Below are 19,624 nucleotides of genomic sequence, written 5' to 3'. Positions count from 1 at the left end.
CACTTGAAAAGATGGCGATAAAACTCAGAGTTAACTGGATTTCACTAAAGTGATGAAAACTGTTCTTTGAATGGAAGCGACTCAATTCTTCACTTTGGTTCGTTTCATCTGGGGGAAACAGAAAACTTCAAGTTAAAAGAATGAAGTGGAATATTACATTATTAGGAATAATGGATACAGTAGAAATTAAACACATGTATCGCCTAAGTGACTATTTATCTATATTAAATACACATAAAGCTAATTTCAGTCAACTTATACCATCTTTTGATATTGTTTTGGGTCAGACTGGTAAAGTTCACGTGGATTTGAGTTGATGTGAGCCGATCAAATGGTAGAAGGAAGGTTTGTGCAATGAAGTCGTTGAAGGACGTTTGAATGATGATGAAAAGTTGTGTTGATGATGAAAAAAGCAGCGACGACAATCGACCACAATGAAAACAGAAAATAGTTGGAAATAGTCGGACCGACCTAATTCAATCACTTCAGCTGTTAAAATCTAAATGAATCAAGTTTTTCGAACTTAATCTGGTTTGTTAAATGAAGTTTTTAATAATTGAATTAACTTGTTACCAATTGAAGCAATTCAATGAATTTGCTCCAACTATCCCCCCCCCCCCCCCCCCCCCCCAGTAAAATATGCTATAATTATGAACCTGGCACATTTTTATTTTATTTCATTTTAAGTTTTTTGGAATGTTTTTAAATCCGTCATTCCAAATAGAATCCAACTCAAAACATATTTATTAAGACTGACTTTGTAACACGAGTGGAATTGTACCAGAGTTGAATGTCATGGTATAAAATGGAAATTTTTTTTAAACAGATGGCACACATTTTTTTTTAATGAAACATCAAAATGTAACATGAAGAAATGATCCCAGGCCGTCGCATCGTGACGAGACGTGACGTAACGCAGAGCAAAAACCAGCGTCATACTGAATTGTCACATGTCGTATCGGAACAAATTGCACAGCGTGTTTTATTACGTCACATCAAATCTTATTCTGTAGCATTTTATCATGTCGTGTCGTCAAAAACCACAATATGATTCGCATCGTATTGTCATGTAATGTAAATGAAGGTGCTGTATGGAACCATATTATATTTACTTGTATGACGTCGTGTGGAATTAAATCATTAATGGAAACTTTTGTCGTCAAATCGTATTAAAAATGTCCGTCGGATCACTTTTAACCTAATTTCTACAACGTCAACGGGGCGTCTGAAGCTGCGAGACGTTCACCGACACCCCGGTTACAAACGACCCTCTGTTGGGGCGACGCGTTCACTGACCGCCGGCCCGGGGAGCGCCGACACGCTGACATCACTCCTGCTTGACATGCAACACAAACACACGCTCATGTTAGCATTCACCTCATTCTCACACACACACACACACACACATTGATTTCTTCATCCAAACTGTTGACACTCGCTCAGGATGAATCCTCATCGAACCAACGAGACGTGATGAAGGAGCGGCAGCCTCCTAATGACTGTTTGATGCAGTGCTTTGTTTCTCCTCTGAGCCTCCTCCAGGAGGAGGAGGAGGAGGAGCAGGAGCCGCAGTAAAGCGTTGATTTAGGTGATGGTGATGAGCGATAAAGAGGAGGGGAATAAAAAGGGGGGGAAAAAAGAAAAGAGGAGCGGCGGAACGAGGCAGCTGGCTGAAGGACGGCGGTTCAGGGTCTGAGTTCAGCGGTTTAACGCCGACGGAGGGAACGTCTTCAAGGCCGGAGAGGACGAAACGTTCTGCAGGAGCTCGGAACTGCGGCAGAGGGAAATTAAAACACAAACCAACAAAGTGTTTTAAGACAATGAAATAACGGAAATGGAATAAGAGGAGCTGCTGAGAGCGAGAGGAGTTTATTAACATGTGTTCAGGTGGTTGAACCTGAAGTGACCTGAGATCTGCTCTTGAATGTTGAGTTTTCTGGAGTTACACACAGCCTTGCTGGAGCCTGGGGGGACGTGTGTGTGTGTGTGTGTGTGTGTGTGTGTGTGTGTGTGTGTGTGTGTGTGTGTGTGTGTGTGTGTGTGTGTTATAAAAGTCATTTCTCGAAGATCTGCAGCCGTCTGATGTTTCACCTTTAACCTTCAGACGGTCGTCAACACGGGTCAAACATGAACCAGCGATGGCGGGAGAGTGATGAAACCTGTAGTAACCCCCCCACCCCCCCCCCCCCTCCTCCTCTTCCTCCTCCTCTTCCTGTTGAATCACTGCGGAGTCAGAAATGAGGATGGCCTGAACTGTTTCAGTCAAAACAACCAGAACAACGCGACTCTGTTCACGCGGTCACACGCACGCGCTCACTCACGCGCCACTCGCATTGCCGTCGAGAACACGCACACACTCACACTCGCGAGCATGGGTCGTGCGCGCCTTCAACCAATTGCCCGTTCAAGCTGCCACACACTCGTGCACACCGGACGCCCTCTTCCACGGCAGCACGATCTCGTGCACGCTCACACGTTCACGTGCACGCTTCCACTTTCTTTTGCATGCTCGCACTCATTTGTCTTCGTGTAAATTCACACGTCCAAATGGGGGCACGCTCCTCACCCCCTGTGCGCGCTCACGCCACATTGTGCACGCTCACACACTGTCACGCACACGTATGCACTCTATTAATATTGTTGGTTCATAAGAGCTCTCAAACACTCATTCATAAGCTCTATCATGCAATTTCACGTGTCTAACATTGCAGCTCTCTCTTTCTCTTTCTCTTTCTCTCTCTCTCTCTCTCTCTCTCTCTCTCTCTCTCGTGCACGCCAACACACTCCCATATACACCTGTGCTCTCATGTGCACGTTCATACACTCTCATGAACTCCCCAAACCCCCGAGGTCACTCTCATGCACGCTCACACATCCTCGTCCACTTCCACTCGTGCACGCTCGCACATTTCTGAACACGCCGCCGTGCGCGCTCTCAGTGCACGCTCGCGTTTCTCTGCTGCAAGAATCGACCGCATCGATCCAGTCGCGCTCCGGCTGGCGGCTGATTGGACGCCTCCGGCTGCAGCAGATTACCGGGAGGACGCGGCCGCCCGCGGACGCCTCATTAACTCCGCTCGAGATCAGCCGCTCCGTCCCGCTCCTGCGCCCGCCAGGAACAAACTGCAGGAGGAGCGAACGTCTCCTCGAGGATCCTCTGAACAACACCGCTGGAACGCAACAGACGCTCCTTACTCTGTTGTTTCACTTCCTCGTTTCCAGTGAACAAAACAATCAAGAGGCCACAACGTTCCACTGAGCTGTTCTGCAGATGTTCTGCAGATGCGAGGTGCGAAATAGAGGGAGCGCTTGCAGAAGTTTCAAGTTGTTTTTGCATTTTCGTTTCAGAAAAGTTTCGCATTTACAAAGCAACATTTTAAAAACAGTGTCCATTTACATGGAAATGGCAGAAATGATGTAGTTCGCATGGCAGGACTCTATCTATCTATCTATCTATCTATCTATCTATCTATCTATCTATCTATCAAGGTCGGTCAGTTTCTGCGTGGGTGTCCTTTACGTGACGACCCTGAACGCGTCACGGCTCATTGCGGTCTGAAACAGAACACATGTTGGTATGTAGAGAAATCTATCTGTACCGAAGGAGACCTGAATGTCAGGACGTCTTCAGAGATACGAGCTCTACGAGTTCAATGTTGGAGAAGTTAAATGTTCAGTTCAGGTGTGTGTCGCCGCCTGGTGGTGGGAGGAATAACGGCAGCAGCAATGTAGGGAGGCACGGGTATTAAAAAAAGAGGAACAAATATAATAGTTCCTCAGGGCTCGATCTTGGGTCCTCTTCTTTTTTTCAATTTTTTTCTCTTCATTCGGTTAGTTTTTCAAATTAAATTTTTTTTATTTCGCAAATGATGTGTATGTTGTGAAATATATGTGATTTGATGATTTACTTGTCGCTAAATCATGTACAAAACATTCAACTATATATATATAAATATATATATGTGTGTGTGTATTCACATTTTACTTGTTTTTCCTCTCTTTTGTGTTGTTTTTTGTGTTTTATATACTTTTTGGTGACTTTTTCAGCATTTATTTTGTTTTTGCAGTGTGGAATAAAGCTGATGACAGCGCAATAAAAACCTTCTCGGGCATTACCATGATGCTGTGTCACATTATTATCGATTAACGTGTGAATTTGTGCGATTTAGAGATTTCGAGACATTCTGGTCGGAGCATCGGTTCGTCTCGCGGCGATTCATCCATCAACATTTCCTCTCGGAGAGGAGGAGGTCGTTTTTCAAAATAATTCACTTTAAAACCTCATATACACACACACACACACACACACACACACACACTCATTATGAGGCCGTTTTTTTCACAGGAGGCAGCAGCTCAGAGAGGACGGGACGATCCTGACCTTCATATTTTTCAACATTTTCAAACACGTGTGTGTGTGTGTGTGTGTGTGTGTGTGTGTGTGTGTGTGTGTGTGTGTGTGTGTGTGTGTGTGTGTGTGTGTGTGTGTGGTCACTGTCCTGCAGTGTAATTGGCCACAGTGGGGTTGAGGGTGTCGTCCTGTTGCATTTTGCATTATTCATGCCTGGGTTTGGTGAGACGCGCTCGGATTAAAGTGACAACAGCAACTCTGTTTATTCTGATTATTGAAGATCAATATCACACACACACACACACACACACACAACAGTAAATTCGATGTCGTCGTCCCTCCTAATGGACTTGCTGTCAAACACTCAGCTGCAGGTCCCCGGTCTCATTGTAGTTGGTTTGTGTATATTTAATGTTTGTTTGTGTATATTTGTAGTTGGTCCATGTATATTTGTACTAGTTTGTGTATATTTGTATTAGTTTGTGTATACTTGTAGTTTGTTCGTTTACCGAAGTGTAAATACAGGTGAGCATCAGTAGGTGAACACATATTTCATCATTCTGCTTTAACCTGCTGTATGCGGTCAATAACTCTGTGTGTGTGTGTGCGTGTGTGTGTGTGTGTGTGTGTGTCTCATCCATAATTCATACGAAACATCTACAATTATGTTGTTGTGGTAATGTAATAAAAAATAAATGATGTTCATGGATTTAATAATTCACACAACTAAAGCGCAGTGGGGGCCGCCACTGGTGCATTCTGGGAAGTGAAGCCGGGAATGTTAAATTCAATAAAATCTTATTCCTGCTGACGGCAGGCGGATAACCAGGCCGCCCTCAGCCGTCAGGTTTCACAGTTTGCCCCGGGTTTCTGCCAGTTCACGCTTGGCTGTGATGTCACTTCCCGGTTCAGTATTTGTCAGTATTTTTCATCATAAAACGTCACGGCGTCAACACTCGCGGTGCGTCTGAACTAAATCACAAGGAAGGGTCTCGGCCACGTTTCAAAGCAGCCGTCACGGTGTTTTGCCTGAAGAAAACCTCCCGAGGCTCCATCGCGGCGAATAAATCACTCGTTTACGCTTCCAGATCCGTCACAGAGCGTTAACAAAGAAATCAGCTCTAATGATCCAAACTCATGTCTGGGGGCTGTTTTTTTTCCCGTTTTCACTGTAATCCAATCAGGAAGCTTCGCCGTAAACCAGAGTGGTCATTTTAAAAAAAGAAATAAAAAAGTCACGTGTGACCACTAAAGGAGGTTTTTTTTTTATTACTGGTTGATGCACAAAACATAAAAAGACGTAAAAATGGATTCAGAAACGCTGAAAATTATGCAGTTCAGCAGCCAGGCCACACGTCGGCGCTGTTGTTTGTTCTTGTCGTGAAACCACACAAGAACAACACACTATAAACAATAACGATGGGACATTCGGCCGCCTTTACAGAGGACGTCATGGAGCTTTGTTCTCCTTAAAGGACGTTTTATTTTATCTCCTTATTCTCCTCCTTCCCTTCCTCCCAGTGCTCCCAGTGCCTCGTGTTTGAAGCCCGGGGCCTCCTCCTCCTCCTCCTCCTCCTCCTTTATGAGCGCATTAGAAAACAATCTTTGTTCTGTGGAGGAGGGGAGGTGCAGCTCTATAAATAGAAAGGAGGGAATAAAGCTGAAATGATTGTGAGGCTCCTGGGAGGGATGATGGAGGGGGAGTATTTTAACGTCCGTACAGTGAGGCTTCAGCTCGGGGCGTCACGGGGGGGGGGGGGGGGACAATCAGGTGGATGGATACGAGCGGCGAGGACGAGACATTCAGGAGGCTGAACGTGACGGCCGCAAACTTTTAACATCTCCCGGTTTGGTCCACGGTTCAGATGTGATGGGAGGCGTTTGTTTCCTCGTTGTCGGCACATCGAGGAGACAAATAGGTTTCCTGGTGGTTCCCGCTTTTGAATCTATCTCCAAACGAGTCCAGTCTCAGTCTGAAGCCAGTTCGAAAACAATCCGAAACTTGTTCAAAAACGAGTTTGGAACCAGTTCAACCAGCTTGGAAACAGTCCAGATAACAAAGTCCAACACGAAAGGCTAGAAACAGCAAAGAAAGTCAGTTTAAACACGGAGCAAGAAATCAGGATTAGATGAACGTTTCAGTCAGTGATCAGTTGTGTTTGGGGGGGTCGAGGCCCTCGTGTGACAGTGTAAATCTGATGGGTGAAGGGTGTGAGCCTCCTGAGACGGTCAAACGTGCAGCGTGACGTTACAAAGTTACATTTACTGAAAGAATACCGACTGGAACAGGGACTCGTCTGCATTACTTCATTTACATTCAGCGGCTTTTTTTATCCTGAGCACTAAATATAGAAGACACACACACACACACACACACACACACACACACACACACACACACACAGGGAGCAGTGTTCCCATAATCCTTTGTTGTATCTGGCAGATGGAGAAGATCAGGATCGTCCTCAAGAGGCGAGAGGACGTCCTGTTTGTACAGCGACATGACGACACGCCTCACTGCACACACGTGCACCCACACACACACACACACACACACACACACACACACACGGTCAGCTCCTAACAGTGTCCACAAGAACAAGTTTCAACAATTAAAAACATGATGAATATTAAGTTCTCGACACGTTGACAGTGAAACCAGCTCAATATCAACTTTAAACAAGTTTAAATCTTTGGCAAATCCATTTCACCTGAAATTGACATCAAGTTAAAGCAAAAAATCGAGGGATCAGACTTTAAAAGTCAATCAAAAGCACACGAAAACAACTTTAAATTGATTTAGGATCCAACTGAAACACATTAAACAGCTTTTCAAAATCCATTGAAATTTCAAAATTGATCTTAAACTAGATGGGAAAGAGGTTAAAACACAGTGTGAATAGAGGTTGAAACCACTTTAAAACACAGCTGAAACCAGTTTTAAAACCAGCTCCTGACTTGATAGAAACCAGTTTAAATCCCAACCAGATTTCGCCACAATGAACAGGATTATGGTTCAAAATCTGGTGAAAAGAGAAACGGGGAAACTAGTTTTGCACCGGTGTGAGATTAGAGGCTGCCGGGTGTAAAACACAGTCCTGAGGTGAAAACCACTTTGGTCGCGTCACTGTCCTCGTGTTCGTGTGGACTTCAGTCCTTCGCCCCTCCTCCTCGCCGCCGTCGGCGGCTCGTTGCCTCGGCGAGCCGCCGCCTGTCAGAGCGACGCAGAGTTCACTGGATGGAATCCAGAGCTCGTTAATCAGCTGCTAACTGGATTTAATCCTCAGCAGATGTTCATCTCGTTAGGACACAGCTGCTTCCAGACCCCACCGATTCCTCTTCCTGCATCCGATTCTCTAGAAACACGTCCACTGTATTTTTGGGTATTGTCATTATCCGGGGAGCGAGCGGTAAGGCGGTGAGGCAAACAGTTTTTCTGGGGAACAAAAAGGGGTTTTATTGACCCAAAGAAAATAAAAACTTAAGTTTTATGTGACAAAAAAAAAACGAGGTCAACAAAACAAACTCAAAATATCTAACAAACAGGTGAAACTGACTGAAAGAAATGCGCCACTGGGTCAAACCAGTGTAAGAATAAATTTGAATTAAAGTTGATAAGTCAAATGTGTGACGTGGACGTGAAGTGTTTGGGGTGTGGCTGTCTGCAAAACAAGGAAGTGAGGCGAGGCGAGGGAATAGCGCCCCCTGCAGCCTTCACCGTGCGGACTTGTCCGTCACGGCCGTGACGTTCTATCCTCTGGCGTTGAAACAATCGTTTGGTGCTTTTCCACTAGTGCAAATAATAAATTAAACGGTAGATTTTCTTCTATATTTATTGATATTATTGCAAAAATGTGGATCGTTACGATGGCGCTTCACTGTTGGGTGTTTCGGTTTCACTGGCGCCCTTGTTAACTGGTGACTTCTGCCACAGGAGCAGCTGATGTTAAAATATGACAAATGGTGTGATGCTTTAAACTTTTTTTAACACCTTTAACACCAAGCTTATATTCTCGCCTCAACGCTAGATGGAATCCGGGTTCGGGTTTTAATAAAAAAATGGCCGCCCTCTTTCTCATCTTTGTACCCCCGTGGAAAAATGATCCGCGGGTCACTTTTCTATTAGAGAATTCTGACCCACGTCGTGGAAAAGTGACCTATGTCTCAACGCTTTTATGCATAAAAATAATTAAAACGTACCTCTCACATGTGTAATCCAATTTAGCATCGTTTTGTCTTGAAATTAAATTTTAGGAATTCATTAAAAAAAAGTTTAGATTTCCATATTGTATACACATTTTTTTCGTTAGTGATAGGATTTAGTAGTGCCTTGTTTTCTAATTATGAAAGAAAAGCTCAAATGATACACAAAATAGTTTCCATACAAGAAAAGTGACTTGATTTTGGACTTGGTTTCAAACTGGAGTCTTACTTTGTGAATCTATTACGAGAGAATGAAGTACAAAATGATTATTGTTAGTTTTTAAAGAGCACCTGGAGCATCTCGCTGACATATAAACAGCCACTCCCGCCAGTATAGTGTGAATATCTGTCAGGCGCTCGGTTCGATTCCTCCTCCATATTTGCTCATTACGGCGGTCTCATCGTCACACGGGGCCGCTGGAGCTTCACTTTGTCTTCACGCTGAATAACTGCTATTTTTAGAGGCGTGGAACAGAGACGAGGTGAGACTGAAATAATTAACTGCAGAGACTCGCCGAGCTATTTCTGATCCCGTCATCAGCTGAGAGTTTGGCTCGTGTGACAGCAAACCCACAAAACTGCATCTCTTCACCAAACACTCGGAGAGAAAAAAAAAATCACCGTTAATGACGATCTACTCTGAAACAAACACACGTTTATCGTCTTGTCCTTTATACTTCCGTGATATAAATCCTCTGGTTTAGGAAAACCCAGGAGTGTCGAGATAGAAAAGTGCGTGAAGAGTTTGAACCTGGTCAGAATAGCTGATCAATCTGCACACAGAATAATAAACATGAACTTTATTCAACCTCAGCATTTACTTTTTTTTTTTTCAGTCGAACGATCGCATTATTTTCCACACTGATGGTTTGCAGACTTCACACCACAGCTGGGTTGAAAAAAAAAAACTGTTCCCGTTAATCATGAACTACGTTTGAACCAACGGCAAATACAAACACCACGTTTTTTGTTTTTGCTCACCGTTTTTCTTGAGCTGAACTCAAAGATGTAAAACATTTTCTATAAACACAAAAGACCTATTTCACTCAGATATTGTTCACAAAACCGCCTAAATGTGTGTTAGTGAGCGCTTCTCCTTCGCCGAGAAGCTCATCAACATGCCGATTTAGACGGCAGGAAGAAGTTTTCTTCTTCTTTTTTTTGTCTTCCAGGTAAATGTTTGTTCACAGTTTGTAAAGCGAACACATTTCTAGTTTGGAGTTCCACAGGGATAAGCTCTTGGCCCTTTATTTTTTATTTTTGTTGACACTCAAAGTCAACACGGGATCCTCTTTAACTTTCATTTAACCGTCATTCCTTCTTGAATAACATCATACAGAGTTGTCGACGGCATTTAAACATAACACAAAGTCCCGACTGCATGTAAATGTACTTTTGTTCAAGAGCGGCAAATTGCGGACAGGTTTCATAGTGTCGATACACTGAGATTTAATAAAAAAAAAACAGAAGCAAATGAAACATGGTGCAATTCCCCCGGTTTTAGTTGCAGCTTGTGTTGCGCCGAGTTTTGTCGTTATGAGCTGAGGTGACGCCTCGTGCTTGATAAAGACCGTGAAAAAATGTTGAGCTCAGACCCTCGCAGTCATTCCCGCCTCTGTGTGTGTGTCGGGGTGGGTGTGAGAGCATTAATTCTTCAGAGCCATTAGAGCTGAGCGTTAGTAATGTGTAATGAGCGCCAGTGTCACAGGTGATGTTCGACACGCCGCGGCGCCGCTCTCTGAATCCACAACCAGCCGACCATCGATTCCCCCAAAGACACACAAAGGCTCAACTAATGGGAGTCAAGAGTGTGAGGTCGAGGCAACAACAACGGAGGCACAGTAATGCGCATCACAAACACACAAGTACACACAAAACCCACAGAGTGCACAAAAAGACAAAATACAAAAACTGAGGCGGGCTCACAAAGCCTCCACTAATGGGAGTCAAGAGTGTGAGGGAGACGCACAATAACACAGGATTTCACAAAGAGACACAAAAAACACTCTCCAAAAATTTTTTTTAATTTAAAAATCTAACCTAGTTTCACAAAATTGCACCAAAACAAACTCGGACAATGTAACATTGGTATGATCCATGTGCCTGTTCTTTCCTTCAGGTCATGTGACTGCCAGGTTCCTCTTGACAAGAAGACAAAACATGGCGGATATTTCTTCTTTTTCCAGTGGAAATTGCTATATTATAAGATGGATTGTGATAAATATAGGTATTATGCAATTTGGAGTGAGACTGGGTTGAAAAACAAAATCATAAAAAGCACAAAAAGTACAAAGAGAGACACAAAAAAAATATTGAGCACAGGTAGAGAAAAAAAAACCCACAATTTGATCGACACAAAAAAATTTAAAAACTACAAACGTCATACATTTCACAGAGTAACAAAACAAACCAAAAACACGGATAATACTGTTTAAAAAAAAATCCATAAAAAACTGGCCTGCTCCTTTTCCTACTCCCTGTCTATCTTTGTTCTTTCACTCAGTCATACGTTAAAAACATCTAAAAGTGGAAAAATGTCTAAAAGTTTCATTAAGTTTGGATAAAATGATCAAAAAGACGCCTGGAAGTTTGCCGTTAACGTGTGGATCTCACTGTATGCAGATGACGCTGTGTTATTGAAGAGAACCTGTGAAAATGTCCGTTAAACCTGATTTACTCTCACTGTGCTCTGATATTATCAAACCATATATAAACATATATTTCATCTAATTTATCATTTCCTCTTTCTGTACGTGTTATTTTCAGGTGGGGTGTTTCATGTGTTTCGCTTTGGTTCTTATGATTATTCCTTTTTTTTTTTCTTCCCCATGCCGAGGCAGCAGAACGGTTCGCGTTTCCTGCCGTGGCGTCCGCACTCTGCAGCTGTTAAAAATGAGTTTATTTGCGGCGGCGTGCGGCGGCGAGCTCCCAGAGGGCCGTGCAGCTGAAGCCAATATGTGGCTCTCCAGTCGCTCCCGAGCTCATGAATACTCCACACAGAGATGGATTTTAATCTGCCGGCCTCCACAGATCTGTGACCTCGCTTCTGCTCCGTCTGATTAATGGGAGGAATTAAAGAGCTCAAAGATCACGCCGCGTTCCTGATGAGACTCAAACTTTGTTTCCAGCGCTAATGCTTCTGTGAGGCCCAGCATTTTAAAAGGGGAAAAAAATCTACTTTCGGCTGATTTATGATGTTTGGGTGACGTGCAGAGCAGCAATAAGCAGAAATACGGAGGGAAAGACAAAAAAAAAAACTATGATATCGAGATGTGCTGGGATGAATCAAACACACTGAAATCAACCATTTAACACATTCAGGGTCAAACTTTCACCCTGTTAGTGATTCACTGTGGAATATTTACTCATTTATCACAGAAACAAAATCAATAAAACACACACAAAAAAAATCTACAGCAAATGATCCAACCAACACTGTCGGTACAGACGTCCCACAAGCGCCTCATTAATCATGAATTAACAACATGAAAGGTATCCCACTGTACATTAGCCTGTATGAGCAGTAGCTGCGATTAGCATTAGCATGCTAAACTAGCAGTTGGCTTCCTTTTCTAACAACTGTCTGCATGTTGGTTGTTTTGTTGCCGCTTTCTCTTGTCACAAGTTCACGAAACTGTTTATTCCTCCACTAACGTCCAGATTATAGAGCATCTTCCTCCCAGTAACTTCAGCCGCAGTAGAAAAAGAATCAGCAGACTCTGGTTTACAGATCATTTGCCGGTTTAGATGCTAAAAAAAGAAACAATAATTTATCTCCTTTCAGAGCAAAAACTGGAAAACAGCCGAAACAAATAAAAGGAAATATTAGGAGAACAAACAAAGTGCATCATGGGAGCCGACGATGTGAGGAATGGACTCCAGAGGAACAAAAAAACAAAACACCGCTTCTATTTTTATGGCGGCTCTCAGAGTCTGTGGTGGATCAGAGTGTTGGACCCGCACACAGGCACGGAACCACCACAACAACAACAACAATATTTGAAAATGCAGAACTATTTATTTATTTACTTATTTATTTATATATATCAAGAACATGGTCAGAAAGTGAGCAGAGCAATTCCTCTTACATAACAAAGTTTCCAGAAACAAATCTCGCTTTCATACCAGAACGTTATGAATTACTTCCCTGTTTTTACGTACAAACTTATCCCGGTCTATATATCATTGTAGAAATGAAGAATCTTAACACAGAACACTAATATATATTTTCAAGTATATCTCCTAACATGAATATGACTGAAGATATTATGATTTCTAAAAAAAAAAAATAAGACACATAACTGAGGAGTCTGTATTATTCTGTGCAAAATTGGTTTAAATACAACACGAGTCCCTGAAAAACAATGAAGACCAGACAATCTCATGGGTTTATATTAAAAAAATAAAAAAAACAAAAGTGGAAAGGATAGAGAAAGTGTTTAGTCATGGAAACATTGGCAGGGGGAAAGAGACAGATGGTGAAAAGTGAAAAAAAAAAAACTGCAGCGTTGCAACAGTAATACAGAAGTTGTGTATCAGATCAAAACAAAAGCATTTCCTGGTGTTCTGAGAGAGACACGCAGAAGAAACTGATCATAAATTTTAAATCTGACAAACCTCACTAGCACTGTGGCGTGGAGCCGGCCCCAGGGGCTGATGGGAAGGAGCCCAACACGTCGACCTGCAGGCTCTTCTGAAGATGCAAAGGAGCAGCTGGGAAACGCAGTTCACCTGCAGCCTGACCGGCTCAGAAATGACATGAAATTGCTAAAGGTGAATTAATCAAATTGGCTACAAAAGCAAAAGCCAAAAAAAACCCCATGTAAACTACAAACTGTAACTATGAAACATCATGAAACCAAGGTTGGTTTTTAGTGCTCAAAGCATTTTTCCCCCCCCGATGTTTTTTTCTTTATTTCAGATAATTAACATGGTTTGAGCTCCAGTCACATTTTATTTGGTGGAAAATCATTTAAAAAAAAACAGTTCATTTGGCCATAAAGGTTGTAGATCGATGGTATAGACTTTGGGCACGGCACTTTGACAGCTGGAGTCTTAAAGGATCATTATGATGTTTTTTTTTACTCCATCTATGTGACCTTTGACCCTTTAAGCCTGTTTACATGGTGTCATAAACCTCAAAACGAGGTTTACAGGGTTAAAGGTCAACAGGAGCTTATACTTATTTGCCTTTCCTTTAGGGATTATGGGTCTATGGTATGAATTAAAAATAATTTTAATTACTTTGTTTGGGGGGTGTTTAAATGAAGACTGGTTTACTGATATATGCCTTATTTGGTAGAGCTAAAGGGCAACAATTCCTGCTCCATTTGAGGGTCACTAAAGGTCACAGGGTCCTCTGATCTCTGATGGGAGTGAAAAAAGTTGTGCCACCTACTCGTTATTGTTTTGGGTCAGTTGATCGGAATTTTGTGTTTTCTCATCTCAGTTGCTCATTGTTTACCTTTTCGCACCCATTCGCTCCACTTCCTTACATTTTCATTGTGTTGTTTTAGTTAATTGTTGCTACTTTTGGGTTGCATGTAATTAGAGGCTTTATATAGGCTCCTGCCTTTGTATGTTGGTGAGAATAATGTTTGTCTTCAACGGGTCCACAGGCTTTGTAAGACTCAGTCTGAGGGTTTGAGGTGATAGGTGAACTAATATCTCTTATGTTTTCTTTGAACGTTTTTGTTCATTTATATTCACTGGTGCTGTGGTGTCTATATAAAAACACAAAGAACGTATTAATTGCGACCAAAATACAAAGCTTTTTTTTCTCCATTTGCAAATATTTTTTAAACCACTTTTTAATCAGCTGATATGAATTAATTCGTGGTGTGTGTGTTTGGTTTATCTGTGTTTCGCGTTAAATGTAAGGTTTCCGGTTAAATTAAAGTGGAAACGTGTTGCTGCAGCGCTGCCTGAAAAAAAAAAAAAAAAAAAATCCCAATCTGCTCCACCTGTCGGACGCGCGCGCAGAATACGCCTGCTGTCACCGCCCGAGGGGGTTGGGGGGGGGGTGATGATCACCAAACGCACCCTGTGTCACAACAGCAAAAGAGCCCGTTGACGTGTGACGTGCGGCGGGTTTGTGCCTCTGAACACGAGCCTCCCGGCGCGTAAAACGGCAGAAACTCAGTTGGGGAACTGAAGGGCTTCTCCGGTGACACGCCCCCATCTGGAAAGGGAGGAGGAGGAGGAGTGAGGGAGGAGGAGGAGGAGGAGGAGGAGAGAGGGTTTCCGCGTCTCTTTGAGCAGCACCTGTGTGACGGGAGGACGAGCCGCGGTGGCGCGTCTCCCTCCCCAGCAAAGAACAGCGTTACGCGCCGCTGGCTGGCTCGGTTCAGCTCGGCTCGCCTCCCCGCAGCTGCTACCGGAACGGCACCGCTCCATCACAGTTTGAGTCTTTTAGGGAGGCGGGGAGGGGAGGAGAGGGGGGGGGGGGGCACACTCTACGGGCGACTCCAGCGGCAGACCCGGTGCGGAGCATGCCTGCGGCAGCAGCTCCGGGTCCGGGAGCGGAGCGCATGGTTCCCTTGAGACTTGTTGCTGCTGGGAAAGAGAATCCGTGGTTCTTCGTGCGGGTTTAAAGTACAGAGTGGAGCTCTGCGGAGTTTCGCGTCGCTGGAGGAGAGTTTGACAAACTGAGCACGTTTGGATTTGTTCCCTTGCGCTTTTACGCGTCGCTTTGGTGCGTAAAATCGAACAACCTCTGGATAAACCGTTGGATCGAGCTGTTGCTGCGCGCTCTGCGCTCTCCCTGGATGTCCTCTCGGATTCCTTGAACCTCCTCCCGCACCTCCCCCGTGAGCCGAGCCTCCGAATAGGTACCCCCGCCAGCAGCGGCAGCATGGCAGCGGGAGTCGCGGCGTGGCTGCCTTTCGCCCGCGCGGCGGCCATCGGCTGGATGCCGGTGGCCAGCACGCCCATGCCTGTGCCCCCGAAGGAGAAGAAGCGCACGCAGGACAGGCTGATCGTGCTCAACGTGAGCGGTACCAGGTTCCAGACGTGGCGGGACACGCTGGAGCGGTACCCGGACACCCTGCTGGGCAGCACCGAGCGCGACTTCTTCTTCCACGAGGAGACCAACGAGTTCTTCTTCGACCGCGACCCGGACATCTTCAGGCACATCCTCAACTTTTACCGCACGGGGAAGCTGCACTACCCGCGGCAGGAGTGCATCTCCGCGTACGACGAGGAGCTCGCCTTCTTCGGCATCATCCCGGAGATCATCGGGGACTGCTGCTACGAGGAGTACAAGGACCGCCGGCGGGAGAACCAGGAGCGCATCCAGGACGACGAGGAGGCCGACCCGGCCAACGAGCAGGTCCCTCCGGACATGAGCTTCCGCGAGACCATGTGGCGCGCCTTCGAGAACCCGCACACCTCCACCATGGCGCTGGTCTTCTACTACGTGACCGGCTTCTTCATCGCGGTGTCGGTGCTCGCCAACGTGGCGGAGACGGTGCCGTGCGCCTCCGCGCACAGCCGGGCGAAGGAGATGTCGTGCGGGGAGCGTTACGCGCTGGCCTTCTTCTGCCTGGACACGGCGTGCGTCATGATCTTCACGGTGGAGTACCTGCTGCGCCTGATGGCCGCGCCGAGCCGCTACAAGTTCGTGAAGAGCGTGATGAGCGTCATCGACGTGGTGGCCATCATGCCCTACTACATCGGCCTGGTCATGACCGACAACGAGGACGTGAGCGGCGCCTTCGTCACGCTGCGCGTCTTCAGGGTCTTCCGCATCTTCAAGTTCTCGCGGCACTCCGCCGGACTCCGCATCCTGGGCTACACGCTGAAGAGCTGCGCGTCGGAGCTCGGCTTCCTCCTCTTCTCGCTCACCATGGCCATCATCATCTTCGCCACCGTCATGTTCTACGCAGAGAAGGGATCCAGCGCCAGCAAGTTCACCTCCATCCCCGCAGCCTTCTGGTACACCATCGTCACCATGACAACGCTGGGGTAGGTGATGCTGAACGGGTGCGTAAAGTGGGCGGGGCTTCGAATCCCCCCAAAAATGGGCGGAGTCGAGAGTTAGTTTGGTTGGCTTTACTGTTGTATGTGTTTGGGAGGAACAAGGACCTTGGGAAATTTCCCACATCTGAAGGCCATTAAAGTTGTCGCCTTGCACTCAAGGGGGCCAGTTTTACACATAGTAAAAACAGTGTTTGTGCCTTTTGTTTATAGGTAAATGTATCGACAAGTCACTGAAAATGATGATATCTGAAAACTCCGAAGTGGAGATTTGGAAACACTTGCAAACATTCGCGTGTAGAAACTCGGAGGGTGACGGAGTTGAACGTCACAGTTTGACCTGTGATTACAGCTTCTATAGACAATACTGCTTTATTTTGACATTTGTGTAAACACTGGCTTGTTTGTGTTTACACTCACAAACGCTGGAGCCGATGCTTTACGCTTGTCGTTACACTGCCGCCTACAGGTTTAACACGCTTAACAGGTTTTGAGCGGGTTTGTGAAAAAAAAAAAGATTTTTTTTTTAATGATCTGGTGTGAACAATGTTGCTTTATTATTATTTAACACAAGTGTTTGCTTGGGGGTCATTAGTGGAGCACTGGTAGTTTGATAACTACAAAACCAGCAGTAAATGTGAAGAAGAGGATTTAATCTGAACTGGGTATAAATGTTTGATTTCAACACCTGATGGTTCCCATCCTGGGGCGTGAAGTCACCCCGTGGGGGGGTCACCAGAATCAGTGTGTTGGTGAATGTATGAGCTGGTTTTTGTTGTTGTTGTTGTTGTTATTAGAATGCTCTGTTCCCATCTGGTAACGCTCCAAGTTGAGACTTTGAATATTGAAGCAGAAGAAGCAGGAGAGGCTGGTTTCAGTGTGTCGCTGTCCGTGGTGCTGAACCCTGCTGCTACTGGTTGGAGGGTTTTTACCAGTGTGTGTGTGTGTGTGTGTGTGTGTGTGTGTGTGTGTGTGTGTGTGTGTGTGTGTGTGTGTGTGTGTGTGTGTGTGTGTGTGTGTGTGTGTGTGTGTGTGTGTGTGTGTGTGTAAGAAAGTTGTGGTGATTTGCACTTCATCAGTCCATAATTATCCTCTTTTATTAGCGTCATTTCAGACCAGCAACTCCACAGGAGGAAAACAGACGGAAAATCTCTGAAAACTTCTTTGGTAGTAATGTAATTCAATATGAACGTGCCGTTTCTTCCTTCTTTGTGTGTGTGTGTATGTGTGTGTGTGTCTCCAGTTACAGCCGTGTGACCCTGCAGTCCAGCACAAACACACATGTATTATTAAATCACGTGACCCGCGGCTGAACCTGAGACGTGGACGAACCCCCCCCCCCCCCCCCCCCCCCCCCCCCCCCACCGGTCACGTTTATCCACATGCTACCTGCAAGCCTGTCGGGCTTGAACCCTGCCAGACCAGACTGAGGGATTGGCTAGATTAAAGGCCAGGTTGTAACCCGGCCTGTGTGTTCTGATAGAGATTCTGAGCTCCGCACCGCTTCGCGTTAATGAACACACGGCGCAGCCAGTTGTTCTGGCGACACGGGAACACGGCCCGGTTCACCGAGTCGGCACTAATCAACGTGTTCGGGTTCTCCAGGCAGGTGAAGCGTGAGGGTGGAGGACCTGCAGCAGATACGATCACTCATTCAGACACACTGTTAAAGAGAGAGAGAGAAAAAAAACAATTAAACTCAACCTGTGAGCTTCAATCTTCTCAAACTGTCCTTGTTAACGTGTCCCTGAAGCATTTCTGTTCCTTTATTACTACGAGCAGAAACGTTAGAAGCTGTTGACTATCATGTATGACACTGACGATGTTAAATATAGAGACTTTTTGATAAAAGTGTCCGGTTTGAGCGTTTATGTTTTGGTAGGTTATTCCAGATTGACGGTCATGTGACAGACCGAGGCGCTGAAAACGGGAAATCTTCCTTTGCTTTTTGGGCGTCTTGTTTACATGACATTAGTGCTCGGAGCCACTGACAACACGAGGTTTTTAAAACCGGTCCCAAGGTGGAGCTTTTTGAAAATGCTCCATCTCCGTGGAAACAAGGGGGAGAAGGGCAACTTTTCTTCTGGTGAACTGTTAAATCCAAATTTGTTTGTCCTTTGACTGAAAGTTTCAATTCAGGACGTTTTGGGTTTTTGTTTTCTCCATCACTCACTCTCCATCACTGTGTGTGTGTGTGTGTGTGTGTGTGTGTGTGTGTGTGTGTGTGTGTGTGTGTGTGTGTGTGTGTGTGTGTGTGTGTGTGTGTGTGTGTGTGTGTGTGTGTGTGTGTGTGTGTGTGTGTGTGTGTGTGTGTGTGTGTGTGTGTGTGTGTGTGTGTGTGTGTGTGTGTGTTGAAGCAGGAAGCCGCTCCTCACGCAGCACAAAGTCGATCACAGATCGGAAACGGAGCTGCTCACATTGATTTCCATGCCCGAGTCGCCGGTTCCGTTCCAACATTTCAGTGTTCAGAGTTCAGCGCCCTGCTTCGCCACTTCACCCCCCCCCCCCCCCTCCCCCTCCCCCCGTCATGGCCTCCTCTTCTTCCCTCTGCGGGATGAACGCCGCTAATGCTGCTAATTAAATGAACGCATTAGCCGCTCTGAACACACAGTGATTATTTTTAATGGGCTCAGTAATGAAGACACCTTCCAGGAGCGGCGGAGCACGGACGATGGCGCCCGGTTCGACTCCCCCCCTCGAACGCTGCAGCTCCAGTTTTCATGTGTTCAACAGCTCCAAGGCTGCGGGTGGGGTTTTTTTTGCATGCATGTTTTTGACAGGAGGAGGAGGAGGAGCTGATGAAGAGGCTCATTAGGCAGACTGCATGGTATTTCCAGATTGGGGCGATGAGATTTATTAATTTTTTTCCCCTACCAGCTGCAGGCGGGTTTCCACATCAAGCCACCTTCTTTTATCCAATATAAAGTCCCCTTTAGAATGTCCCATGTTATAGTTCCTCACAAAGGTGTCGGAGGTCCAACAACATTGTTTCCGAAGTTTATTTCCTCAAATTCAGTGTAAAAGTCCCTCCAGTGAGCAGCACTGAGAACGAGCCGATTCTGTGCCTGTCCCTTTAAATGCTAATGAGCTGTC

At 45.4% G+C, this 19,624-nt stretch overlaps 1 protein-coding gene across 1 annotated transcript in view; it reads left to right on the top strand.

The window, feature by feature from the left end:
* Positions 1-15,407: 15,407 nt before the first annotated feature.
* The window catches only part of kcnd2 (potassium voltage-gated channel, Shal-related subfamily, member 2), a gene marked incomplete at both ends in the record, with an annotated part of 46,742 nt that continues 42,525 nt past the window's right edge, over positions 15,408-19,624 (top strand). Inside the window, 1 exon segment of the mRNA XM_080518385.1 lies at positions 15,408-16,519. Coding sequence (XP_080374511.1) covers positions 15,408-16,519 — 1,112 coding nt within the window.

Source organism: Blennius ocellaris (assembly GCF_963422515.1).
Source record: "Blennius ocellaris genome assembly, chromosome: 22".
NCBI lineage: Eukaryota > Metazoa > Chordata > Actinopteri > Blenniiformes > Blenniidae > Blennius > Blennius ocellaris.
The sequence above is the reverse complement of the archived record's forward strand: the minus strand, read 5'-3'. Positions and strand labels throughout refer to the sequence as shown.